Below are 26673 nucleotides of genomic sequence, written 5' to 3'. Positions count from 1 at the left end.
TTGTTTGTTTAAATGAGGGGGAGTTGTTTTTTAAAAGACTACTGGCATTTATTTACAACTATTATAATAAGAGTCACAAAAACATCTTTTTTTTTAATACACTGGTTTTTTTTTAGTTGTGAAAAACAAAAAAAAAACAAAAAACTAAAAAACAAATACCCAAAGATAAATGACATTTAAGTGGTTGTTTACTGTTCAGTTAAATTCCCTTCTCCCAAATTTGTTTTTTTGTTTGTTTTTTATTGCTACTATAAAAACGGGGGGTTTCTTAATTAATTATTATTAATTATGATTAAAGTTAATCCTTATTATTTAATCTAATATTTTACAAGTGTTTAATATTTTTTTATTTTTTTTAATTTTTATTTTTCGCGACTTTTCAAAAAATTATTTTGAATCTACAAAATGTTTTCTTCCCAATTTTTTTTTTATTTAAAATCTTTTCTTTAATATTTATTTTTTAATTAAAATTTTTAATTTTTTTTTTCAATTAAAAATTTTAAATTCCCAGTTTTTTTTTTAAAAAAATTTCCAAAAATTTTAAAATCATTTTTTTAAAATTTACTTTTGTTGATATTTTTTTTTTAGTTTTGTTTTTTGATCATCCTAGTTTTCCAAAAAAAAAAAAAATTAAAAAAATTTGTCTTTCCCCAAAAAATCTAATTATATTTAAATTAATCTAATTCACTCACCAAACACGCAATCAATTAATTAAGTCACAGGCTATTTTCTCATTTTGTTAATTAATTTCTTCCAATTAAGTTTTTTTTTCTTATTAAAAATCCCCTTTTTTTATTTTTATTTTAAAGTTTTAAAATTAAATTTTATAATTTTTTTCTTTTCAGGAAATTAATTAATTTAATTTGGGGGTCGTAATTAATTAATTTTAATTGATATATTATAAAGATTTGTACAGTAATCGGTTGTTTTTTATTGGAAATTTACAAATACCTGAAAAATATATTTATTTGTTTTTAATAAAGAAGGGGGAATTTAATTTTCTAGGTAGTTAGGTTTAATTTTAATTAAAAATATAAGTTAATTATCTAGATAAAAAACAATAATGTAGAAAAATCAGGAAAGAAAAACAATGTGTATTTATGAGATGAATATGTGTAAAAAAAAAACCCGTGCCATTTTTATAATATTTATTTTCTAGATTTCTTTTTTGACCTTAAATGTTTGTTTGTTTGTTTAAACAAATAATAAAATCACACTCAAGAAGATACGCTCAAATGGAACATTTTTTCAATGAATTGATTTGATGATTATGAAAAAATAAACAGAAAAAAATCATATTTTTCCAAATTAATTTGATTTTTTACCGAAATTAATGTTTTTTTACCGAAATTAATTTGTTTTTTACCCAAATTAATTTGTTTTTTACCCAAATTAGTTTTTTACCGAAATTAATTTGTTTTTTACCGAAATTAATTTGTTTTTTACCGAAATTAATTTTTTTACCAAAATTAATTTGTTTTTTTTACCGAAATTAATTTGTTTTTTACCGAAATTAATTTTTTTTACCAAAATTAATTTGTTTTTTTACCGAAATTAATTTGTTTTTTACCAAAATTAATTTGTTTTTTTTTACCGAAATCAATTTTTTTTTAACGAAATTAATTCGCTTTTTTACCGAAATTAATTAGTTTTTTTACCGAAATTAATTCGTTTTTTTACCGAAATTAATTTGTTTTTTTTACCGAAATTAATTTGTTTTTTAACCGAAATGAATTGTTTATTAACCGAAATGAATTGTTTTTTAACCGAAATTAATTTGTTTTTTACCGAAATTAATGTTTTTTATCGAAATTAATGTTTTTTTACCAAAATTAATTGTTTTTTACCAAAATTAATTGTTTTTTTAACGAAATTGATTGTTTTTTTACCGAAATTAATTGTTTTTTACCAAAATTAATGTTTTTTACCGAAATTAATTTGTTTTTTACCGAAATTAATTGTTTTTTACCGAAATTAATTTGTTTTTTTACCGAAATTAATTGTTTTTTACCGAAATTAATTTGTTTTTTACCGAAATTAATTTTTTTTACCAAAATTAATTTGTTTTTTTACCGAAATTAATTTGTTTTTTACCAAAATTAATTTGTTTTTTTTTTACCGAAATTAATTTTTTTTAACGAAATTAATTCGCTTTTTTACCGAAATTAATTAGTTTTTTTACCGAAATTAATTCGTTTTTTTACCGAAATTAATTTGTTTTTTTTACCGAAATTAATTTGTTTTTTAACCGAAATGAATTGTTTATTAACCGAAATGAATTGTTTTTTAACCGAAATTAATTTGTTTTTTACCGAAATTATGTTTTTTATCGAAATTAATGTTTTTTTACCAAAATTAATTGTTTTTTACCAAAATTAATTGTTTTTTAACGAAATTGATTGTTTTTTTACCGAAATTAATTGTTTTTTACCAAAATTAATGTTTTTTACCGAAATTAATTTGTTTTTTACCGAAATTAATTGTTTTTTACCGAAATTAATTTGTTTTTTTACCGAAATTAATTGTTTTTTTACCGAAATTAATTGTTTTTTACCAAAATTAATGTTTTTTACCGAAATTAATTTGTTTTTTATCGAAATTAATTGTTTTTTACCGAAATTAATTGTTTTTTACCGAAATTGTTTTTTTACCGAAATTAATTTGTTTTTTTACCGAAATTAATTTGGTTTAACCAAAATTAATTTGTTTTTTACCGAAATTAATTTGTTTTTTTACCGAAATTAATTTGTTTTTTTACCAAAATTAATTTGTTTTTTACCGAAATTAATTGTTTTTTACCGAAATTAATTTGTTTTTTACCGAAATTAATTTGTTTTTTACCGAAATTAATTTGTTTTTTACCGAAATTAATTTGTTTTTTACCGAAATTAATTTGTTTTAACCAAAATTAATGTTTTTTACCGAAATTAATTTGTTTTTTACCGAAATTAATTGTTTTTTACCGAAATTAATTTGTTTTTTTTACCGAAATTAATTGTTTTTTTACCGAAATTAATTGTTTTTTACCAAAATTAATGTTTTTTACCGAAATTAATTTGTTTTTTATCGAAATTAATTGTTTTTTACCGAAATTAATTGTTTTTTACCGAAATTGTTTTTTTACCGAAATTAATTTGTTTTTTTACCGAAATTAATTTGCTTTAACCAAAGTTAATTTGTTTTTTACCGAAATTAATTTGTTTTTTTACCGAAATTAATTTGTTTTTTTACCAAAATTAATTTGTTTTTTACCGAAATTAATTGTTTTTTACCGAAATTAATTTGTTTTTTACCGAAATTAATTTGTTTTTTTACCGAAATTAATTTGTTTTTTACCGAAATTAATTTGTTTTTTACCGAAATTAATTTGTTTTAACCAAAATTAATTTGTTTTTTACCGAAATTAATTTGTTTTTTACCGAAATTAATTTGTTTTTTACCGAAATTAATTTGTTTTTTACCGAAATTAATTTGTTTTTTACCGAAATTAGTTTGTTTTTTTAAACCAAAAAAATATTTTTTTTTTTTCAAATATTCCGTTTACATATTTTTAATTTCAATTAAAATTTATAGTCAGTTATTTACTTCTTAATTCACTCAATTATATTATTTGTTTTTCTAAAGACAGATGTTTGGAAACATTTTTATATATTTTATATAAAAATTGGATGAAATATGAATTTTTTCTCTCAATAATTTCTGTTTAATGATGAAAAATTCTCCCTCTCTCTTTTTTTTTTTTTGGTAAACGGAGTTAAAGTTTACATTTTTTTACTAAATAACCGGTGTGTTAAAGAGATGGATGATAAATGCCTCGAATCCCGCCAATCAATCAATCAATCAATTTTAAAAAACGCAACCAAAGAAATGATGATTTTATGTTTTCAAGAATTGCGGCTGCGGCGGCGGCGGCACACTCATTTTTCTCGCCATAGATGGAAAATAAAATTGTTTCATTTTGTTAAAAACTGTTTTAATATTATTTAGGCGAGACAGAGACTGTTAACTTCTCTCGTCCATTTCAATTGAATTGTTGTTGCGGCCCGTCGTGTCCCAATAGAATGGAACATTTTAGTTGATGTGACGTCATTTGTTAAAGAAGGGGGGAGGGGGGAAGGTAGGCGAGGGGGGGACGGGGAGGGGGGCGGTTACGCGTCATCATCATCGTCATCCTCCTCCGCTCCGTCACCATCTTCGTCTCCATCTTCTTCGTAATCTTCAGGAACCACATCATCTCCTACATCCTCAACCTCGGAATCTCCTTCCGCTTCCTCAAACTTATCTTCACCATTTTCTTTATCTTTATCATTACCTTTTTGGGAGGGGGTCAAGATGGCGTACGCCAAGTATTTTAAATAACTACCCATTTTAAAGTTAAGAGGAGGGAGCCGACTAATATTATCATAAGAGAAAGCCTTGGCTTGGGCATAAATAGACCAAGGCGCTCAAACACTATAAAAACCTTTCAAGCTGAAGCTTAAACCTAATTGGGGGATGTCAAATAAGGAATTATTCTTTACCTTTGTGGTCAGTCTGGTTTTATTTTTAAGAAAGAAAGAACAAAAGGGGAAGGACTTATTAAATCTCTAATCAACACCATTTACCTTAATTAATTATCTTAAAGAGTTCATCTTTTCAACAGAAATCGCATTCTTCTCTTCCAGTTTTTTAATTTGTCTTTTCAGATCGCTTTCGTCACTTAGTTTCTTATTTTAAATGACGATTTAAAATAAAAATTAAAAACTATTTAAACTAAAATTTAAAAGAAAGTTAAAATGAATATTTAAAATCTCTTAAGGCATCTAGAGCAGTTCTTGTGTCATGTATTTGTGCTATTTTTTCTTGCAAGCCTTCAAAATAATCTGCAAAAAAGAAAAAATGAAATCTTCCAAATGCGATCTTCCAAATCTAGAATTTAAAAGAAAATTAAAATTAATATTCAAAATTAAAATTAATATTCAAAATTAAAATTAATATTCAAAATTAAAATTAATATTCAAAATTAAAATTAATATTCAAAATTAAAATTAATATTCAAAATTAAAATTAATATTCAAAATTAAAATTAATATTCAAAATTAAAATTAATATTCAAAATTAAAATTAATATTCAAAATTAAAATTAATATTCAAAATTAAAATTAATATTCAAAATTAAAATTAATATTCAAAATTAAAATTAATATTCAAAATTAAAATTAATATTCAAAATTAAAATTAATATTCAAAATTAAAATTAATATTCAAAATTAAAATTAATATTCAAAATTAAAATTAATATTCAAAATTAAAATTAATATTCAAAATTAAAATTAATATTCAAAATTAAAATTAATATTCAAAATTAAAATTAATATTCTTCTCTTCTAAGCTTTTCTCTATGCTCTTCTCTTAGGGCGTCCAGAGCCGTTCTTGTGTCGTGTATTTGTGCTATTTTTTCTTGCAAGCCTTCAAAATAATCTGCAAAAAAGAAAAAATGAAATCTTCCAAATGCGAAGGGTTAATCGTCACACCGTTTAAAATTAATCAGGTTAATTAAATTATTTATTTTTTACCTCTCCGAGTGACGTATGTCACGTGAGAGGTATTGCACTGGACGTGCGTGTCTGTCTGTCTGTCTGTCTGTCACGCCCCACCTGACCGCGTTCGCAGTTTGCGTATCGGAGCAAACGTGTTCCCAATTTCCGGACTGCATTGACAGTTCACGGAAATTTGGGTTTGTCTCCTCTGGCTATTCAACTTGAGTTCCAACACCACCAGCTTTGGTTTTCGTTCGTCCAAGTCTGTACTTGCTAGCTTCCAAGCACAACCATCTTCTGTTCTTCGTCAATTTCACCTTGACACCAGCTTCTATGCACTACCATCTTCTGTTCTTCGTCAATTCCACATTGACACCAGCTTCTATGCACCACCATCTTCTGTTCTTCGTCAATTCCACATTGACACCAGCTTCAATGCACCACCATCTTCAGGTCTTTTGTCCATTCCACATGGACGCCAGTCAGTACATTCTGGCTTCTTTTCCTCCGTCATCGTTTGGTTTCAAGATATACGCGGCGATCGGCTAGGGTTACGAGAAACGTCTAGCCTCCCAATGGCAGGGCTTCCACCATCGGTTCACGCAAATGCGTTTTTATCTATTATTTGGTTTTAAGATATACGCGGCGATCGGCTAGGGTTACGAGAAACGTCTAGCCTCCCAATGGCAGGGCTTCCACCAAAGGTTCACGCGAATGCGTTTTTATCTATTATTTTAATGGAATCGGATCGTATATATACCCCAAAATTTGAAGAAAGCGGGCAAGAGGGGTACCCTTCACTTTAAACGTCAATATTAGCAAAGTTTCGAAAGATATTATGAACAACTTTATTTTAAACGATTTAACTATTTTTAAAGTTATTTACTGGCGATTAAAATAATTAAAAATAATTATATTTATTTAAATATTAAAGATAAACCCAAGTACCGAAGTCGTTAAATCATTGCCTCCTATATCTATCAAGGCCCGTGCATTGCGTTATATTTCTTACATTGCCTCTTATATTTATTTAGGCCCGTGCATTGCGTTATATTTCCTTCATTGCCTCCTATATCCAACAAGGCCCGTGCGTTGTAATATATTTCCTTCATTGCCTCCTATATCTATCGAGGCCCGTGCGTTGTAATATATTTCCTCCATTGCCTCCTATATCTATCGAGGCCCGTGCATTGCGATATATTTTTGAGATCAACAACCAAAATGGGAAGCTCCTCTCAGAACCATAATAATTTGTTTTCTCTGTTATATGAAATGAAAATATGCATAATATTTTCGGCAATTCGATTTGAATGGCTCTTTCTGATGTTTCATTCTCTCAGCACTGTTCATAATGGACAGTAACGTAGAGATTCGAGACACTAGGAATTACGATAGTGTTTCAAATCCCCTGTAATGAGGGCTTAACGACTTGGAGTGACTGGAAAGATAGATACGCATCCTATTTTTTAGTTGTACCATGCGTACCACAATGTTGCCAGGCGTTTATTGAAGGATTATTGGGTACTTGGTACAGACTGTTACGTCTACCAAGTTTCCTAGCATCCAAGAATAAATAGGATTCATAGAAGCCAGTGTTAAGGGCATGTCATGGGTCAAGTCGTTAAATATATCGACGCAGTTAAATAGCTGATGGCATAATTTTATCCACTTTCTCATTGCCTTTCGAGTGGAAGTTCAACTTTGGCACGGACGACACATGGCGCTCTTAACCTTCCACCCCCAAAAATCGCTGTTGTCTGCTCGATTTCCCCTTCCGCGTTTTTTCGTTATAAACTTATGATTTAACGAACTGTTAAGATAAAATTTCATATTTCCTTAGACAGATAAGCTTCTACTCCTTTCATCTTACTCCCAGTTAGATTTAACCTTGTTAAAACATAATCAGATGAATTTGAGTTATAATGTCGTAAAATCCTGTGCATACAGTTACCTAGGAGTGATAGAGACATTTTTACCGATGTCTAGAGATGTTAAGCTTAAGCGAAATTGTTTTATGTTTGAATAAAAATACCGCTTCCAGTAGTGGGTTTATAGTACTCCTTGTTTGTGTAAGATTAGTGTAGCTGTAGAGCGTTGTTGCTGTTTAGTTTATACGCCCCCTAGGCCTATTTGTGAAAGACCTTTTTTACGCACTTTTATCAGTCTTTATTTGAAAAAAGTGTTGGCAATGTATATTTTTTAAATATGACGGAATTGCTGTTGGTATGATAGTGCCGTATTCGCGAAAAAAACCTTTTTTTAAACAGTTGAATTATTCTTTGATAGAATTTCGAAGGAAGCAGTTAAGTGTTAAGTTTGCTCGATTAATTTTGTTCGGCAAATAATATAATTAAGCCTTACGTATTACTGAAGGAGATTGATTTTGCCAACATTTGCGAGTATTTAAGGAGATTGATTTTGCCAACGTTTGTGAGTATTTAACTGATTAATAAGTAAATGGAGGAAGATAATAATTTAAGTAAAGAGGAAATCAGAAAACGAAAGGCAAGGGAAAGAATGAGGGCAAAAAGGTCAGATCCTGAATTTAGGAAACGGGAAAATGAAAGGAGAAGAGTGTTAGCAGCTGAAAAAAAGGCTGTTTCGGGAACAGGTTCTAGCACACCCAATGTTGGTCCTACCGCGAGGCCAGTTGGCCATGATTCTGCGAAAGATGACGCATTAAATAAAAGCTCTATTGAAAGTACCGTAAGCGTAGGCATATCTATTAATGAGGAACCCAATAATGTACAAAATGATAATGCTAATATTAGTGAAATAATCGAAGGCGATGAACAAGTACCTTGTACGTCCCATGGTAATGTCTATCCCTTAGAAAGAATAAGAATCTTGAGACAAAATGAAGAATGCAGTAAGAGGGAGTCGCTAGGTAAGGGGAAAAAGCGAGAGAATGAGTCAAATTGTGAAATTGAAAATCAGGGTGGAATATTTACCAAGAAAGTAAAAAGGGTTGATGAATGGTATAAAGCAAGCGAACGTGTAAGAAATCAGATATGTAAGGCTACTGAACGCCAAGATCCAAATTATAGGGAAAGTGAACGTGATAGAAACCAAGCGGCTAAGGCGGCTAAACGCCAAGATCCCGAATTTAGAGATAAAGAACGTGATAGAGACCAAGCGGCTAAGGCGGCTAAACGCCAAGATCCCGAATTTAGAGATAAAGAACGTGCTAGAAACCAGACGGGTAAGGCGGCTAAACGCCAAGATCCCGAGTATAGAGATGTTGAACGTGATAGAAACCAGGCTTGTAAGGCTGCTAAACGCCAAGATCCCGTGTTTAGAGATGTTGAACGTGATAGAAACCAGGCTTGTAAGGCTGCTAAACGCCAAGATCCCGAGTATAGAGATGTTGAACGTGCTAGAAAAAGATCTTTAGCCGCAGATAGGCGAGCAAACCCCTCGCTTATAGAGCAGACGTATTTTGATAGCATAAAAGATGGCCCAACGTGGCCGTGTGAAGGATGTTCAAATCTTTTTTTTAAGTCATCTGGCACCATTGTTAAGTCCATAGATTTTTTGTCAGTCCCTGGTATTGAACAAAGAGAGTTGAATGATGAAATATTTTTGTGTAGTACTTGTAATAAAAGCGTTAAGAGAAAGCAAATTCCAAAATTTTCAAGGGAAAATGGATTTGTGTTTCCTGAAATACCTGCGCAATTAAGTAACATAAGTAATTTAGAAGAAAGAATGATATCACCACGAATACCATTCATGCAAATACGAAGGTTAGGGTGTGACCAACAACGTGGTATTAAAGGAAATGTGGTTAACGTCCCTATAAATGTTGAGTCCACCGCCTCAGTTTTACCCAGGTTACCTCGAGACACGGATACTATTCAAATTGAGTTTATGAGAAGAATGCAGTATAACACACCCTATTTGTACGAAACTGTGAGACCCAAAGTCATTTTAGAGGCCCTTAACGTTCTTGTAAAAACGCCTTTGTATGTTAAACATGGAATTACCGTTAAGAGTGACATATTAGACCCCATTCCTGAAGAACTTGAATTTATTGTTGACGAAAATGACCGTCAGGTAAATCAAGTTGATGTTTCAGCAGATAATCCAGTAGCGCCAATAAACGCAGAGAATGATAGCGATGATATGTGGAATGAACCTAACGAAAGTAGTTCGTTAGCAGTTGGGAATCAAGATACATTATTAGTTTCTTTAAGTAATTTTTTGCCAAGTAATACCATGCATGTTAAGTTTGCTCCTGGTGAAGGTCAAACCCCAATGTCCTTACTCTTTGACGAGGATGCGGAAGAATTGTCATTCCCGAGCATTTACGTAGGTCAAAAAATGAACCTTAAGGTTAAGGGAAGTTTTGGTGATATTTTTAAATGGGAGCTTCGTAATATTGATAGGCGCTGTGCTAAAAATCCTTCGAAATTGTTTTACTCTTTTGTCAAATTAGAAACCTTGAAAGTTAGTCAATCTATACAGGTTTGCATGAGGAAAACTAAAAGAACAGATGGGTCGAATTATACTGCTGGACTTTTAGCTTCTGCAGGTTCTCTTGATGCTTTAATTAAGCAGGATGATGGTTTTAGGGTTTTAGAAAGACTACAGAGCTCGCCTTCTTATTGGCAACACAGGCAAAAGGAATTGATGGGTATGATTAGACAGCTTGGTACGGCTACATTTTTCATAACGTTTTCGGCTGCCGAAAGTAAATGGCCTGAGCTACTGAATATTTTGAGACTAACCTCTGGGCAGGAGAGTTTACCTAACGATGATATTAGCAATTTAAGTTTTTCTGAAAGGGCAAAACTGATTCAGGATGATCCTGTTACTTGCGCTAGATATTTTGACCACCGTTTTCGGGCTTTGCTTAAGGCTCTACAGAAATTAGGTCCTCTTGGCGTTATAGAAGACTATTATTTTAGAGTTGAAATACAGCAAAGAGGTTCGCCCCACCAACATGGTTTGATTTGGATAAAAGATGCTCCAAAACTTAAAACTGATCTCTCAAATGTTAAGGAAGTAGAGGAATTTATTGATAATGTTATTTCTTGTGCTGCTGAGCACAATGACGAACATTTAGATTTGTTAACACGATTACAAATTCACAAACACACAACGACTTGTAGAAAGAAGGTCGATAATAATTCCGTTTGTCGTTTTGGAATCCCGTTTCCACCTATGCCCAGAACCATAATTTACGACCCTGGTTTAAGAGAGCCTGGTAGCGTACAGGAAGAACTCAGATGTAAGGAAAGGTCAAAGAAATTGTATGAGATGTTGCAATCGAAAGAAAAAGAGTTTTGGGTAGATAGTTTTGAGGAGTTGCTAGCTAAGTTGCGTATAACTGAAGACGAGTATATTTCTGCCGTTACTTATGACCTCAAAAGGAAAACAGTTTTGTTGAAAAGACACCCTAAAGATACTAGAGTTAATCCTTACAATCCGTGCGCTTTGCGTCTTTGGCAGGCGAATATGGACATTCAATTCGTTCTTGATGCTTACGCACTGGTTATGTATATTGTATCATATATAGGAAAGTCTCAAAGAGGGATGTCTTTGCTTCTGCGCGAAGCTTCTAAACAGGCAAAAAATGATAAATGTACAGTAAAACAGAAGTTGAAACTAATTGCTAATCAGTTCTTGAATGCCCACGAGGTAAGCGCTCAGGAAGCGGCTTACTGTGGTTTACAAATTCCTGTGTCCAGGTGCAGTCGCGCCTGTGTTTTTATAAACACCAATGCCCCTGAAAATCGTGTACACATTCTTAAGAGTCAATCTGAACTTGAAGAACTACCAGCAGACAGTAATGACGTTTTTGCCTCTGGGATGCTAGAACATTATGTTCAAAGGCCAGAGGAACTAGAGGCAATAACGTTAGCTCAATTTGGTGCCTGGTACGAATATTCCAAATCCCGTAGAGTGACTAAAGCCGCCCACGATCATGTTGATGAGGGAGAGAGCAATGAAGTTGAAGCTTGTGGTAAATGGCTGAAACTTAAAGATGAATCAGGGTTTATTAGGAAACGTGGTCATGCTAAAATTATTAGGTACAGAAGATTCAATTTAGAAAAAGATCCCGATAACTTTTATCGTGAACAATTAATGTTATTTAAGCCTTGGCGCGATGAAAGTAATGATATTTTGACAAAGGATATGAAATCAGAATATGAGCTTTGTCGCGAAACTATTAATGAAGTTAGGAAAGAATTTCACAGTGAAATTGACGAAGCAGCCGTGGAACAGGCTGTAGCAGATTTTGAAAATGGAGAAATTCAAGTGGATGTTACTAATATCCAGCCTGAATTAGAACATAGAAATGAAGTTGATAGATCTTTAGCTATGGATGATTCCGATTTTTTAATTAATACGGTTCAAGAACCTGTAGGAAATATTAATAGAGAAATTATTGATGGCAATGCCGAAAATACTGTTGCTCCGTCAATTACCTTAATTAATGACTCTGAGTACAACGCCCTTCTTAGAAAATTGAATTCAAAACAAAGAGAGATATATTACCATGTTTTGTATCATGTAAAAAGCAAAGAAACTCCGTTGCGCCTCTTTGTTACAGGGGGCGCTGGTGTGGGGAAAAGTCTTTTGATTAGTGCTATATTTGAATCTGTGTCAAGGTTTTACAACAAACAACCTGGGAGTAATCCATCGGAAGCGAAAGTAATCCGTTGCGCACCTACTGGCAAGGCTGCCTTTAACATTGGTGGGGCAACTTTGCACAGTACTTTTAGTTTACCCGTTAGCCAATTTGGTGGAAATATATCTAGATTGGAAAGTGAAACACTTCATAAATGCAGGTTACTCTATGGTCAAGTAAAACTAGTAATAATTGACGAAATTTCAATGGTTGGAGCGAAAGTGTTTAATCGGGTAAACGCTAGGTTACAAGAGATTATGGGTTGTTCTGATTATTTTGGTGGTGTGTCTGTCGTTCTAGTTGGAGACTTTAACCAATTGAGACCAGTTTGTGATTATTTCGCATTTCAAGGTCAAAGTGAGAAAGATAATCCTTACGCGTCGTTAATTGGTAACCCAATATGGGAGCAATTTGAATTTGCCGAACTTGAGGAAATTATGAGACAGAGATGATAAAATATTTGCTGAAGCTTTAAATAGAATGGCTGTGGGAAGTATGACTCAAAATGATATTGATTTCTTTAGTAGTCTGGAGGTAACGCCTGAGCGTGTACCCCCAAAAGAAGCGATACATCTTTTCGCCACTAACGCGGAAGTAAACCAATTCAATCAAAATAAGCTTTTAAACATGAATACGGAAAAGGCTGTTTCGGTTTCAGTAGATGTTGTCAATGGTGATCTTAGTAGTGAAGTTAAAAATAACATACTTTCCCAAGTTGAAAAGTTAGCAACGTCTGATACGTATGGTCTGCCCAAACAATTGACTCTTGCGTGTGGCGCGAGATATATGATGACCAACAATGTTGACACCTCTGACGGACTAACTAATGGCGCGACCGGTTGGTTAAGAAAGATAGAGTACGGCACAAATAGGGTCGGGGATAAAATCCCGTTCAGGGTATGGATGGAGTTTGACGATCCCAAAGTTGGGAAAATGTTGAGGCAAAAATGTCAGGGTTTATATTTGAATAGTAATATTAACGCTTCGTGGACGCCTGTTGAAAAGGTCATCAAGTCGTTTAATAGAAAATGGAGACAAAATAATGCCTCAGTTTCTAGGAAACAATTGCCTTTGGTTGTTTCTGAGGCCATTACGATACATAAAAGTCAGGGTGATACTTACTCCTCGGTAGTGGTTCATTGTAAGGCTACAAAAAAAATTGAAAGAGCGCATTTATATGTGGCTTGTAGTAGAGCGAAAACCGCTTCCGGTTTATATATTGATGGAAAATTTAAAGTTCCTAATTCACCCAAAAACAACCTAGTAGAATTGGAACTTAAGAGGTTGCGAGACACAAAAAGCATCGAACTACCTTTCTTGCATGATCCCCTTTACATTTATGTACATAACGTGCAGTCTTTAAATGCTCATTTAGAAGATGTTTTAGCAGACAATGTAATTATGAAAAGTCAAATGTTATGTTTTGTTGAAACGTGGAAAAAAGAGACTGACGATTTTAGAGTTCCATCTTTTAAGGAAGTAGGTGGTATTTACTTGCCAAGTACGGCACGCAGAGTTGCTTTTGGTTCGTCCATATATTTAAGAGACACGCCTGAAAACGAAGTTAAAGAGATAGATAGTAGAGTTTTACGAAGCGACATTCCTGTTAGAAATTCTCACGTGGAACGTTGCTGGTTAGATGTTTACATAGAAGGAGAACTTATATCTGTGGTGTTGTTGTACAAATCTCCCTTAGGAAGTTTGAGAACTGTGTTTGAGGACTTTAACCCTTTGTTTGACATGAAATATGATTCGTCTATTCCAACAGTTGTGGTTGGAGATTTCAATATTAACTTTTTAAAGAGCCAAACGGCACTGAGAATGTTCTTTGATTCACATGGAATATCTCTTTTGCCGGGTCTAGAACAAAAGTATTCGACTGACTATCATAGTCAATTAGATTTGGCATTTGGTAACCAACTTTTTCGAGACCGATACGATGCATGTTATAGAGAGTCTTATTATTCTTACCACAAGGGTATTTGCATTTTTAAAAGAACATAGTTTGAAATGGAAAAATTTATTTAAAGCAAGGTGGAGCTCCAGTGCGCCCCTTATTGACGACCTTTCTATTGTACATTGGGTTTAGCTTGTTAGGATAATTTTCAGATCCTCCCTAATGCATTAAGTCTCATTTTTACCTACCTACGGCAAGGTAAAATTATTATGTATATACAAGGTTAGGCATCATGGTAGGGGCGCCAATGGAGCCGCATGTTGCTTTAAGGGTCTAAACTACGAGAAATAGGCTTGGGATCCTTGGCTAAGAAACCCACATATGGCTTGGGATCCTGTACTAAGAAACCTAAAATTAGGCTTGGGATCCTGTACTAAGAAACCTAAAATTAGGCTTGGGATCCTGTACTAAGAAACCTAAAATTAGGCTTGGGATCCTGTACTAAGAAACCTAAAATTAGGCTTGGGATCCTGTACTAAGAGACCCACTTAAGGCTTGGGATCCTTGACTAAGAGACCCACACAAGGCTTGGGATCCTTGACTAAAGAACCCACATACATAAGTTTGGTATTAATCCATTTAAAAATATGGTATATTTTATGAGTAACCTGGAGGATTGGCGTAGTTCATGAGTAGCCTAGAGGATTTGTGTAGTTAATGAATACCCTAGAGGATATGCGTAGTTCATGAATACCCTAGAGGATATGCGTAGTTCATGAATGCCCTAGAGGATATGCGTAGTTCATGAATGCCCTAGAGGATTGGAGTGATTCATGAGTAACCGTACAGCATTGGTTTAGTTCATGGGTAGCCATGGAGGACAAGGTCAACGAAATTGTAAACAAGGTATGTAATAGTGATAATTAGTTAATGGGGATAATCGTTGAGGTGATTTATTGTGGTTCTTCAGAAAATACGTCGGCAAATATATCTCAAGGCTTATCCTTAGGCTTAATAAAGGTGAAATACAACTCTGAAAACGTTAAAATGGTTGCGTCAGATGACTGAGATCTGGAGCGGCAACTGTGGGTTCATCTAAAGGCGAACCACTGAACAAAGTGTAAGTGTTGCACCAAGTTTCATAGGTTTGGTGAAGAATGGAGCAATTTTGTATAGCGTACTTTAAAAATGTTTTAGGTATGGCGAAGCGGAAATGGCTGAATAATCGGCGACAATTCAACAGTCCTAGTCGAAAATCCCCTTTTTTCGGCAAAACGCGGCCGAGGTGATTTTGAAAATGTTCCTGGCGGCGTTATCTGCCGTTGGTAACACTGCAGCGTCCTCAGACGTTGGCCAACGCTCAAAGCGGAAGTTGGACTGCGCCGCAATTTATCGACTAGAACTATAGTTCTAGCACGTTCAATGTTATGGGAGCAGCAAGTAGACCAATACAAGGGCGGGCTGCATAGCGGTCTAGCAGTGAAAATACAGGAAGGAGAAAAACTTAACGCCAAGAGGCAGAGTTTTCCTATTTTGTGGAACTGGAGTCGTCTTGGTCTTTGTTATCTGAAACGTACAGCGCCAATACACTTATGTAATAGTTTCGAAAAAACGAAACTTTATGAACTACGCCTCATCTACTAGGTTATTGCTTTCTTTCGGACGCTATCCACCAAACATTCGTCCTTAAACAGTCTGAAGAAGTTTTTAATATTAATAGTCCTAATTTGATTGTGGTTTTTTCCCAAATGGGTTTTCCCAGAGCCTTTTTTCCCACATGCGCTGTGGGTTTTTATGGCTCGAATTAGCTTGTATTATGACATGAATATTTGACATCCATTGCATCGTTCGATAATGCTATTATTAAATTTATTCGTGGATAGCTCAGACGTCAGAGTGAAAAATCAACTCACAATATAAAAATAAGTGTTTTAATATTAATAATTCAACTGTGATTATGGTTTTTTCCCAAATGGGTTTTCCCAGAGCCTTTTTTCCCACATGCGTTGTGGGTTTTTATGGCTCGAATTAGCTTGTATTATGACATGAATATTTGACATCCATTGCAGCGTTCGATAATGCTATTAATAAATTTATTCGTGGATAGCTCAGACGTTAGAGTGAAAAATCAATTAACAATTTAAAAATAAGTGTTTTAATATTAATAATTCAACTGTGATTATGGTTTTTTCCCAAATGGGTTTTCCCAGAGCCTTTTTTCCCACATGCGCTGTGGGTTTTTATGGCTCGAATTAGCTTGTATTATGACATGAATATTTGACATCCATTGCATCGTTCGATAATGCTATTAATAAATTTATTCGTGGATAGCTCAGACGTTAGAGTCAAAAATCAACTAACAATTTAAAAATAAGTGTTTTAATATTAATAATTCAACTGTGATTATGGTTTTTTCCCAAATGGGTTTTCCCAGAACCTTTTTTCCCATATGCGCTGTGGGTTTTTATGGTTCGAATTTGCTTAATGTTAAATTATACTGAAGGTTCCAATATATAATGTTAAATAACTATTTTTGAGTATATAATGTTGTGCTTAAGGCAACTCATTTTTCCTTTTTGTTTCGTTATTCATATTTCCAAGAAAACATTTATGTAAGTTTACTGATCTTTATTATTCTTTTTTTATTTTTTCATTTAAAATACGAATGTCCGTTGAGAAAAAAATGTTGAGTTTCCATGATGTATGATGTATTTTGAATAATATTGAGCTTTGTAGTGTTTATATTTAAAAAAAAAATACGAAATAAAATCATAAAATAAAATTCGCTGTGTTAGAATTGTTTTATTACAACAGAAAATTACAGGCGTCTCAAAAATGGCCGCATGATTTATTCAATTATATTGAATATATTTTTGTCGCATCTGAATCGAAACACTATACTCATATCAAAGTTAATATGGAACGAGTAATGAAGATTGCATCTGAATCGAAACACTACACTCATATCAAAGTTAATATGGAACGAGTAATGAAGATTGCATCTGAATCGAAACACTACACGCGTATCAAAGTTAATATATAGCGAGTAGGATGAAAAGATCTCTTACAAAACGATAACATTTTCTTTTTGCAGAATATTAAATGGAAATGTTTTAAATATTTTTCAGCATTACGATTCTTTTAGTAGTTGTGTAGCTTTAAAGCTCTGTTTCATCTCAATATTCCAAGAACATCTTTTGATATTAACATTTCAACCAGAGTGAAATGGTCTTACGTAACCCTTTAATTAGCATTGCATATATTTAGGTTGTTTAAAGGGAGCCACCGGAGGTTATGCTAGCCAGTCTGCCTATTCGTTTCAAATTTCGACGCTGCACTTTTGTGGCGCTGAATCTGCACGTCCAACTTTGTTTCAGTTTTCTGTGGGAGAAGCCTGGTTCTAGGTGGCCATAGGGGGATACTTTCTATTCACTCCCCTCGTAGCTAGAAGAGGGCTCGGAAATCCGCGGGAGGGAAATGCAAACCCTCCGATGGCTCCCTTTAAGGGGTAGTGATAGTCATCTCCACTAGGAGAGGTAATATTTTGGCTTTCCCAACTTGTTAATTTTTATATTTATTAATTTGGTTAAATTAATTGGTATTAATTTTTTTAGCTGTTGAAGAAACAGTTCAAATTGTTCAATGGTTTCAAGAAAACTATGAAAGTGAATGAGAAAAAGTCAAGGCTAGGAGACTATATCCATGGAGTAGAAATTTATAATGACTAGAATTTTTAAACTGGTCCCTCCTGAATTTTCATAAAAATTCTCAATTAATAAACTGGGCCCAAGGACCAGTAACCCCCGGATTTTGAATAAAAAAACTGGTCCGAGCAATTAATAAACTGATTTTTGACCTGTGGTCCTGTGCTATTTCCAAGACCTTTTCTTTGGTCCTAGCTCGACAATAAACACGGAGCAAAAAAAAAAAATAAAAACTGATTACCATCTATTAAATATGTTTATATTTTAAGTTAATAACCTGGCTTATTGCTTGTTGTTATTGGGCGGAAATTGGGCGCTTTTCTGAAAAAACCAAATTTTTGTTTGGGCGTAATTTGGGCTGATTTCCGCTTGGGTTGGGCGAGATCTTCAAAACTGATCTGGCAACTCTGATCGTGATGAAATTTATTTTCAAGAATGAAGTTTAGTTGTGGCATTTGGTTTTAGTCTTTTGGATCATAAGATAAAGCTTAATAATGCTTGACGTTTTACCAGCGGAAATATTAATTAAAATCCTTAAATATTTGGATTATAAAGATCTCGTAAAGTAATTAATCGCTTAATTTGACGCGTTAATTAATTAAATTTATATCGCGTTATCTTTTCAGAGTCGCTTTAACAAATAACAGATTAAGAGAGACCGCGAACTGTGACGAATTATGGAAAATTCAAAGCGACAAATACTGGAATAATAAGAAGTACTTAAAATTAAATATATACTTTAATAATTAAATGAGTTTAATTAAATCGTTAATTAGGTTAAACACGGAAGACGCAGACTGGAAAAGTAATTTTATAAGGTGGTATAAAGCAAACCATAGGTACATAGACTGTTACAAAGATATTAAAGATTCATGGGATAAAATAAACGCGTTCATGTCTGAAAATTACCCCGAAGCCAAAGCTGTCATAAAAGGTTAACTTCTGACCCCACTTAATATTAATTATAATTAAAAAATAATAATTAATTTAATTAAGATGGGGCAACTGAAAAGGAAATTAAAGAAGCTGAAACCAAATTAGGCTTAGAATTTCCTGATGATTTCAGATGTTCCTTAACTATTCATAATGGACAACGATTAACGACTATGGGGTTAGTTAAAGGGATAGTGTCAGAGCAAAAAAAAATTTATACCGTTTTGTTTTTTTGGTAGATTATATGGTGGGGTTAATTTCCAAAATCATTTCCGCTCTGAATATCTACTGGACTTAGACACAGTTACAACCGTACAAGTAAAAAAATATACCAATTAAAAAATAGAAACTAGATTTAAATTACATTCAAATATTAGTCCAGGTGTTATGGGTGTGTCATGGTAACTATTTACTTGGATACGGGAGTAGCTCAATGCTTGGCCTTAAAGGACACGAATCGGAATCACTTAAAAAAAGGAACAGTCTTTTACCCAAGCGATATAGATGGGTTCGATTATCCATTATTTAGTGCATTTATTACAGGTACTGAGACTGGACCTTTACTTTTTAATTAAAATTTAATGTTATTTGAGTTGATTTATTCATGGGTTTTTTATTTAATTCATGTAGCTAATTCTTATGGTGAATGGTTGAAGACATTTGCCAATCAACTGAAAGATGATGAGTTTCTTAAGGAAGAGGGCCAATTGTTACGTTTCCCTAAATGCAATGAAGTCAGTGAATGGACTCAGTCCATTTGTGTTTCAGTCAGAACCAGTTTCTTATTTGAATTGAGTTCAATTCTACCACCAAAATTCTTTCACACCTACAAAATAAGGTCAATAATATAAATTCATTTTTTATTAATTAATCTAATTTTTTTATTAATTATTCTTAATTTTTTATTAATTATTCGTAATTTTTTATTAATTATTCTTATTTTTTTTATTAATTATTCTTATTTTTTTTATTAATTATTCTTATTTTTTTATTAATTATTCTTATTTTTTTTTATTAATTATTCTTATTTTTTTATTAATTATTCTTATTTTTTTATTAATTATTCTTATTTTTTTATTAATTATTCTTATTTTTTTATTAATTATTCTTATTTTTTTATTAATTATTCTTATTTTTTTATTAATTAATCTTATTTTATAATAGTTAAAAGTTAATAAATTTTACATATTTAATTAATTACTATAAATTAATGTATAATTAATCACTCAAAATTAATGTATAATTAATCACTCTAAATTAATGTATAATTAATCACTCTAAATTAATGTATAATTAATCACTCTAAATTGATGTATAATTAATTAATAATTACTCTAAATTAATATTACACGGTTTCAGAATGAGGATGGATGAGGAGGCCCCTAAGAGTCAATCCTGCCAACTGGAAACGCGTCACTGGACCTTAATTGATGAAAATGGCCTAGAACGCCACATTCAAGGTCAAGGTGTTGTAGGTCAGAACCCAATTAATTAATCAATTTAATTAAATAAATACCATTCTTAAAAAAAAAAAAAAAATTAATATATTAATTAATACCATGTTAGGAGAATTCCCCATCATGCGTCCTGGTTCTGATTTCACTTGGACAAGTGCCGCCTCATTAAAGACCACATTGGGAATCATGAAAGGTTTCTTCACCATGAAGAACCTTCAAACTGGTAAATTAAAAACGAATAAAAAAAAATTAATTTATTATTAATTAATTAATCTTAAATTAATTAAACAAAAAAAATTAATTTATTATTAATTAACAAATAAATAAATAATTAATTAATCTTAAATTAATTAAACAAAAAAAATTAATTAATTAATAAATAAATAATTAATTAATCTTAAATTAATTAAACAAAAAAATTAATTAATTATTAATTAACAAATAAATAAATAAATAAATAATTAATGTTAAATTTAGGAGAAAAGATGAAGGTTACGTGTCCAGCATTCCATATGAAGTGTTTGCCTTATGTCTGTCCACAACAGTTTGAAACATCCTATTTAGACTCTGATTAAAAAGGAGATTAATTATTTGTTTATTAAAAATTGTTTCTTTCCAATTAAAACTGTAATAAGAAATAAAAAATTAAGAAATAAATAATTTTGTTTATTAAAATTGTGTTTGTTTGTTTGTTTAAATGAGGGGGAGTTGTTTTTTAAAAGACTACTGGCATTTATTTACAATTATTATAATAGGAGTCACAAAAACATCTTTTTTTTTTTTAATACACTGGTTTTTTTTAGTTGTGAAAAAACTAAAAAACAAAAAAAAACTAAAAAACAAATACCCAAAGATAAATGACATTTAAGTGGTTGTCTACTGTTCAGTTAAATTCCCTTCTCCCAAATTTGTTTTTTGTTTGTTTTTTATTGCTACTATAAAAACGGGGGGTTTCTTAATTAATTATGATTAAAGTTAATCCTTATTATTTAATCTAATATTTTTACAAGTGTTTCATAATTTTTTTTAATTTAATTTTTATTTTTCGCGACTTTTCAAAAAATTATTTTGAATCTACAAAATGTTTTCTTCCCAATTTTTTTTATTTAAAACCTTTTATTTAATATTTATTTTTTAATTAAAATTTTTAATTATTTTTTTTTCAATTAAAAATTTTAAATTCCCAGTTTTTTTAAAAATTTCCAAAAATTTTAAAATCATTTTTTTTAAAATTTACTTTTGTTGATATTTTTTTTGGTTACGTTTTTTGATCATCCTAGTTTTCCAAAAAAAAAAAAAAATTAAAAAAATTTGTCTTTCCCCAAAAAATCTAATTATATTTAAATTAATCTAATTCACTCACCAAACACGCAATCAATTAATTAAGTCACAGGCTATTTTCTCATTTTGTTAATTAATTTCTTCCAATTAAGTTTTTTTTTCTTATTAAAAATCCCCTTTTTTATTTTTATTTTAAAGTTTTAAAATTAAATTTTATAATTTTTTTCTTCAGGAAATTAATTTAATTCAATTAATTTGGGGGTCGTAATTAATTAATTTTAATTGATATATTATAAAGATTTGTACAGTAATCGGTTGTTTTTTATTGGAAATTTACAAATACCTGAAAAATATATTTATTTGTTTTTAATAAAGAAGGGGGAATTTAATTTTCTAGGTAGTTAGGTTTAATTTTAATTAAAAATATAACTTAATTATCTAGATAAAAAACAATAATGTAGAAAAATCAGGAAAGAAAAACAATGTGTATTTATGAGATGAATATGTGTAAAAAAAAAAAACCCCCGTGCCATTTTTATAATATTTATTTCTAGATTTCTTTTTTGACGTTAAATGTTTGTTTGTTTGTTTAAACAAATAATAAAATCACACTCAAGAAGATACGCTCAAATGGAACATTTTTTCAATGAATTGATTTGATGATTATGAAAAAATAAACAGAAAAAAAATCATATTTTTCCAAATTAATTTGATTTTTTACCGAAATTAATGTTTTTTTTTTACCGAAATTAATTTGTTTTTTACCCAAATTAGTTTTTTACCGAAATTAATTTTTTCTTTACCGAAATTAATTTGTTTTTTTACCGAAATTAATTTGTTTTTTTACCGAAATTAATTTGTTTTTTTTTTACCGAAATTAATTTGTTTTTTTACCGAAATTAATTCGTTTTTTTTACCGAAATTAATTAGTTTTTTTACCGAAATTAATTCGTTTTTTACCGAAATTAATTTGTTTTTTTTACCGAAATTAATTTGTTTTTTAACCGAAATGAATTGTTTTTTAACCGAAATGAATTGTTTTTTAACCGAAATTAATTTGTTTTTTACCGAAATTAATGTTTTTTACCGAAATTAATGTTTTTTTACCAAAATTAATTGTTTTTTACCAAAATTAATTGTTTTTTAACGAAATTGATTGTTTTTTTACCGAAATTAATTGTTTTTTTACCAAAATTAATTTGTTTTTTACCGAAATTAATGTTTTTTACCGAAATTAATGTTTTTTTACCAAAATTAATTGTTTTTTACCAAAATTAATTGTTTTTTTACCGAAATTAATTGTTTTTTTACCAAAATTAATGTTTTTTACCGAAATTAATTTTTTTTACCAAAATTAATTTGTTTTTTTACCGAAATTAATTTGTTTTTTACCAAAATTAATTTGTTTTTTTTTACCGAAATTAATTTTTTTTTAACGAAATTAATTCGCTTTTTTACCGAAATTAATTAGTTTTTTTACCGAAATTAATTCGTTTTTTTACCGAAATTAATTTGTTTTTTTTACCGAAATTAATTTGTTTTTTAACCGAAATGAATTGTTTATTAACCGAAATGAATTGTTTTTTAACCGAAATTAATTTGTTTTTTACCGAAATTAATGTTTTTTATCGAAATTAATGTTTTTTTACCAAAAATAATTGTTTTTTACCAAAATTAATTGTTTTTTTAACGAAATTGATTGTTTTTTTACCGAAATTAATTGTTTTTTTACCAAAATTAATGTTTTTTACCGAAATTAATTTGTTTTTTACCGAAATTAATTGTTTTTTACCGAAATTAATTTGTTTTTTTACCGAAATTAATTGTTTTTTTACCGAAATTGTTTTTTACCAAAATTAATGTTTTTTACCGAAATTAATTTGTTTTTTATCGAAATTAATTGTTTTTTACCGAAATTAATTGTTTTTTACCGAAATTGTTTTTTTACCGAAATTAATTTGTTTTTTTACCGAAATTAATTTGCTTTAACCAAAATTAATTTGTTTTTTACCGAAATTAATTTGTTTTTTTACCGAAATTAATTTGTTTTTTTACCAAAATTAATTTGTTTTTTACCGAAATTATTTGTTTTTTACCGAAATTAATTTGTTTTTTACCGAAATTAATTTGTTTTTTTACCGAAATTAATTTGTTTTTTACCGAAATTAATTTGTTTTTTACCGAAATTAATTTGTTTTTTACCGAAATTAATTTGTTTTTTACCGAAATTAATTTGTTTTAACCAAAATTAATTTGTTTTTTACCGAAATTAATTTGTTTTTTACCGAAATTAATTTGTTTTTTACCGAAATTAATTTGTTTTTTACCGAAATTAATTTGTTTTTTACCGAAATTAGTTTGTTTTTTTAAACCAAAAAAATATTTTTTTTTTTTCAAATATTCCGTTTACATATTTTTAATTTCAATTAAAATTTATAGTCAATTGTTTACTTCTTAATTCACTCAATTATATTATTTGTTTGTTTTTCTAAAGACAGATGTTTGGAAACATTTTTATATATTTTATATAAAAATTGGATGAAATATGAATTTTTTCTCTCAATAATTTCTGTTTAATGATGAAAAATTCTCTCTCTGTTTTTTTTTTTTTTTGGTAAACGGAGTTAAAGTTTACATTTTTTTCTAAATAACCGGTGTGTTAAAGAGATGGATGATAAATGCCTCGAATCCCGCCAATCAATCAATCAATCAATTTTAAAAAACGCAACCAAAGAAATGATGATTTTATGTTTTCAAGAATTGCGGCTGCGGCGGCGGCGGCACACTCATTTTTCTCGCCATAGATGGAAAATAAAATTGTTTCATTTTGTTAAAAACTGTTTTAATATTATTTAGGCGAGACAGAGACTGTTAACTTCTCTCGTCCATTTCAATTGAATTGTTGTTGCGGCCCGTCGTGTCCCAATAGAATGGAACATTTTAGTTGATGTGACGTCATTTGTTAAAGAAGGGGGGAGGGGGGAAGGTAGGCGAGGGGGGGACGGGGAGGGGGGCGGTTACGCGTCATCATCATCGTCATCCTCCTCCGCTCCGTCACCATCTTCGTCTCCATCTTCTTCGTAATCTTCAGGAACCACATCATCTCCTACATCCTCAACCTCGGAATCTCCTTCCGCTTCCTCAAACTTATCTTCACCATTTTCTTTATCTTTATCATTACCTTTTTGGGAGGGGGTCAAGATGGCGTACGCCAAGTATTTTAAATAACTACCCATTTTAAAGTTAAGAGGAGGGAGCCGACTAATATTATCATAAGAGAAAGCCTTGGCTTGGGCATAAATAGACCAAGGCGCTCAAACACTATAAAAACCTTTCAAGCTGAAGCTTAAACCTAATTGGGGGATGTCAAATAAGGAATTATTCTTTACCTTTGTGGTCAGTCTGGTTTTATTTTTAAGAAAGAAAGAACAAAAGGGGAAGGACTTATTAAATCTCTAATCAACACCATTTACCTTAATTAATTATCTTAAAGAGTTCATCTTTTCAACAGAAATCGCATTCTTCTCTTCCAGTTTTTTAATTTGTCTTTTCAGATCGCTTTCGTCACTTAGTTTCTTATTTTAAATGACGATTTAAAATAAAAATTAAAAACTATTTAAACTAAAATTTAAAAGAAAGTTAAAATGAATATTTAAAATCTCTTAAGGCATCTAGAGCAGTTCTTGTGTCATGTATTTGTGCTATTTTTTCTTGCAAGCCTTCAAAATAATCTGCAAAAAAGAAAAAATGAAATCTTCCAAATGCGATCTTCCAAATCTAGAATTTAAAAGAAAATTAAAATTAATATTCAAAATTAAAATTAATATTCAAAATTAAAATTAATATTCAAAATTAAAATTAATATTCAAAATTAAAATTAATATTCAAAATTAAAATTAATATTCAAAATTAAAATTAATATTCAAAATTAAAATTAATATTCAAAATTAAAATTAATATTCAAAATTAAAATTAATATTCAAAATTAAAATTAATATTCAAAATTAAAATTAATATTCAAAATTAAAATTAATATTCAAAATTAAAATTAATATTCAAAATTAAAATTAATATTCAAAATTAAAATTAATATTCAAAATTAAAATTAATATTCAAAATTAAAATTAATATTCAAAATTAAAATTAATATTCTTCTCTTCTAAGCTTTTCTCTATGCTCTTCTCTTAGGGCGTCCAGAGCCGTTCTTGTGTCGTGTATTTGTGCTATTTTTTCTTGCAAGCCTTCAAAATAACTGCAAAAAAAGAAAAAATGAAATTTGTCAAGATCGGCAACAAGTCTGATCCTGAAATTGAATTATAATTACCTGGGAATGCGTGTTAGTTATGTTCATAAACAACTGTGCGCGAGCGAGAAAGTAGCGCATAGGCACCGCGGTGTACCCATTCTCTCTCCTTCTTCTCTGATACGCCCTTTTGCTGGCTTGTTTTTCTCTTTCTTAATTTCTTCTAATTTGTTTGCCTTGGTTGATTCTTCCATTGATGTCAATAACTACATATATATTAAAATGAAAGACTTAATATTTACACTATTTTAAAGCAAGTTAACGAAAACAATTATAATATTTACACTATTTTAAAGCGAGTTAACGAAAACAATTATAATATTTACACTATTTTAAAGCGAGTTAACGAAAACAATTATAATATTTACACTATTTTAAAGCGAGTTAACGAAAACAAATTATACCTATTATCGAGACTGAGAGACTCGTTCGTTTCATCTTAGGGATGAATTTTTTTCGGGGGCATTGAATCTTGGTTGGTGGAGGGTAAATAAAATTCTTCACGGAAGTAGAGCGCGCCAAACGTCACATGACCACCCCCAAAATGCTGCTGCTGGTAACCCCTATAACGGCGGCTGGTTCCTACCCGCCTGCTTCAACCATCCAAAACCCACCAAAAAAAAAATAGAAAACTTATTCGGGGAAAATAATTTCTTAAAAAATAATTCGGTCGTGGTAGGTAGTAGTTTCTTCGTTAACGGACTGTCTTACGGTACAGGCAAGAAAGCTCTCGTCGTCAACACTGGGTCCTATAGTGACGCTTCTTGTTGTAGTAGTAACCCGGGACTCCCAAAAAATTTGCAACGGTCATAAAAGTAAAACCCCCGTCCGTGTGTACTTAGTGATTGAGTGACATCACACTAAAGTTGGTGGTGATTTTTTTTCGGTAAAAACTTCACTTGAAAGAGTTTTTTGACGTCCGCGGACCCCATTTTAGCGACCCCA

General features: G+C 30.5%; 2 protein-coding genes and 3 long non-coding RNA genes across 5 annotated transcripts; 2 read left to right on the top strand and 3 right to left on the bottom strand.

The window, feature by feature from the left end:
- Positions 1 to 23: 23 nt before the first annotated feature.
- On the bottom strand, positions 24 to 4922 carry LOC149612775 (uncharacterized). The gene is made up of 2 exons (XR_016376370.1): positions 4521 to 4922; positions 24 to 4312 (listed from the first exon to the last, which is right to left on the bottom strand). It is a non-coding gene; the product is annotated as an uncharacterized LOC149612775 (long non-coding RNA).
- Positions 4923 to 12604: 7682 nt separating this feature from the next.
- LOC149612774 (uncharacterized) lies at positions 12605 to 15484 on the top strand. Its single transcript, XM_089858255.1, has 3 exons — positions 12605 to 14956; positions 15021 to 15170; positions 15248 to 15484. Exon 1 carries the CDS (start codon positions 12634 to 12636, stop codon positions 14155 to 14157), a length of 1524 nt encoding a protein of 507 aa, XP_089714381.1. The 5' UTR covers positions 12605 to 12633; the 3' UTR covers positions 14158 to 14956; positions 15021 to 15170; positions 15248 to 15484.
- Positions 15485 to 18075: 2591 nt separating this feature from the next.
- Positions 18076 to 20819, top strand: LOC149612773 (F-box only protein 3-like). Its single transcript, XM_089858324.1, has 10 exons — positions 18076 to 18319; positions 18381 to 18470; positions 18531 to 18688; positions 18751 to 18865; positions 18927 to 19005; positions 19065 to 19230; positions 19318 to 19525; positions 20047 to 20162; positions 20254 to 20367; positions 20622 to 20819. The coding sequence occupies exons 1-10, from the start codon at positions 18249 to 18251 to the stop codon at positions 20717 to 20719; spliced, it is 1215 nt and encodes a 404-aa protein (XP_089714450.1). The 5' UTR covers positions 18076 to 18248; the 3' UTR covers positions 20720 to 20819.
- A 3619-nt stretch (positions 20820 to 24438) lies between these two features.
- LOC149612772 (uncharacterized) lies at positions 24439 to 25216 on the bottom strand. Its single transcript, XR_016376369.1, has 2 exons — positions 24815 to 25216; positions 24439 to 24606 (listed from the first exon to the last, which is right to left on the bottom strand). It is a non-coding gene; the product is annotated as an uncharacterized LOC149612772 (long non-coding RNA).
- A 363-nt stretch (positions 25217 to 25579) lies between these two features.
- LOC149612771 (uncharacterized) lies at positions 25580 to 26549 on the bottom strand. Its single transcript, XR_016376331.1, has 3 exons — positions 26133 to 26549; positions 25750 to 25934; positions 25580 to 25677 (listed from the first exon to the last, which is right to left on the bottom strand). It is a non-coding gene; the product is annotated as an uncharacterized LOC149612771 (long non-coding RNA).
- Positions 26550 to 26673: the final 124 nt, after the last annotated feature.

The sequence above is a fragment of the Phalangium opilio genome, unplaced genomic scaffold, assembly GCF_054372755.1.
Source record: "Phalangium opilio isolate 3A_F unplaced genomic scaffold, DU_Popi_V2 ptg000232l_1, whole genome shotgun sequence".
Lineage (NCBI taxonomy): Eukaryota > Metazoa > Arthropoda > Arachnida > Opiliones > Phalangiidae > Phalangium > Phalangium opilio.
Note: the sequence above shows the minus strand (reverse complement) of the source record. Positions and strands in the feature narration are given on the sequence as shown.

What these genes read in the sequence shown, in the direction of transcription:
- LOC149612774 (XM_089858255.1), top strand. Translation starts at nt 12,634, where the DNA reads ATGGCTGTGGGAAGTATGACTCAAAATGATATTGATTTCTTTAGTAGT.
- LOC149612773 (XM_089858324.1), top strand. Translation starts at nt 18,249, where the DNA reads ATGCTTGACGTTTTACCAGCGGAAATATTAATTAAAATCCTTAAATAT. An exon ending in ACACAGTTACAACCGTACAA is followed by an intron (nt 19,006 to 19,064) that starts GTAAAAAAATAT and finishes TTCAAATATTAG; the next exon opens with TCCAGGTGTTATGGGTGTGT. An exon ending in CATGAAGAACCTTCAAACTG is followed by an intron (nt 20,368 to 20,621) that starts GTAAATTAAAAA and finishes TGTTAAATTTAG; the next exon opens with GAGAAAAGATGAAGGTTACG.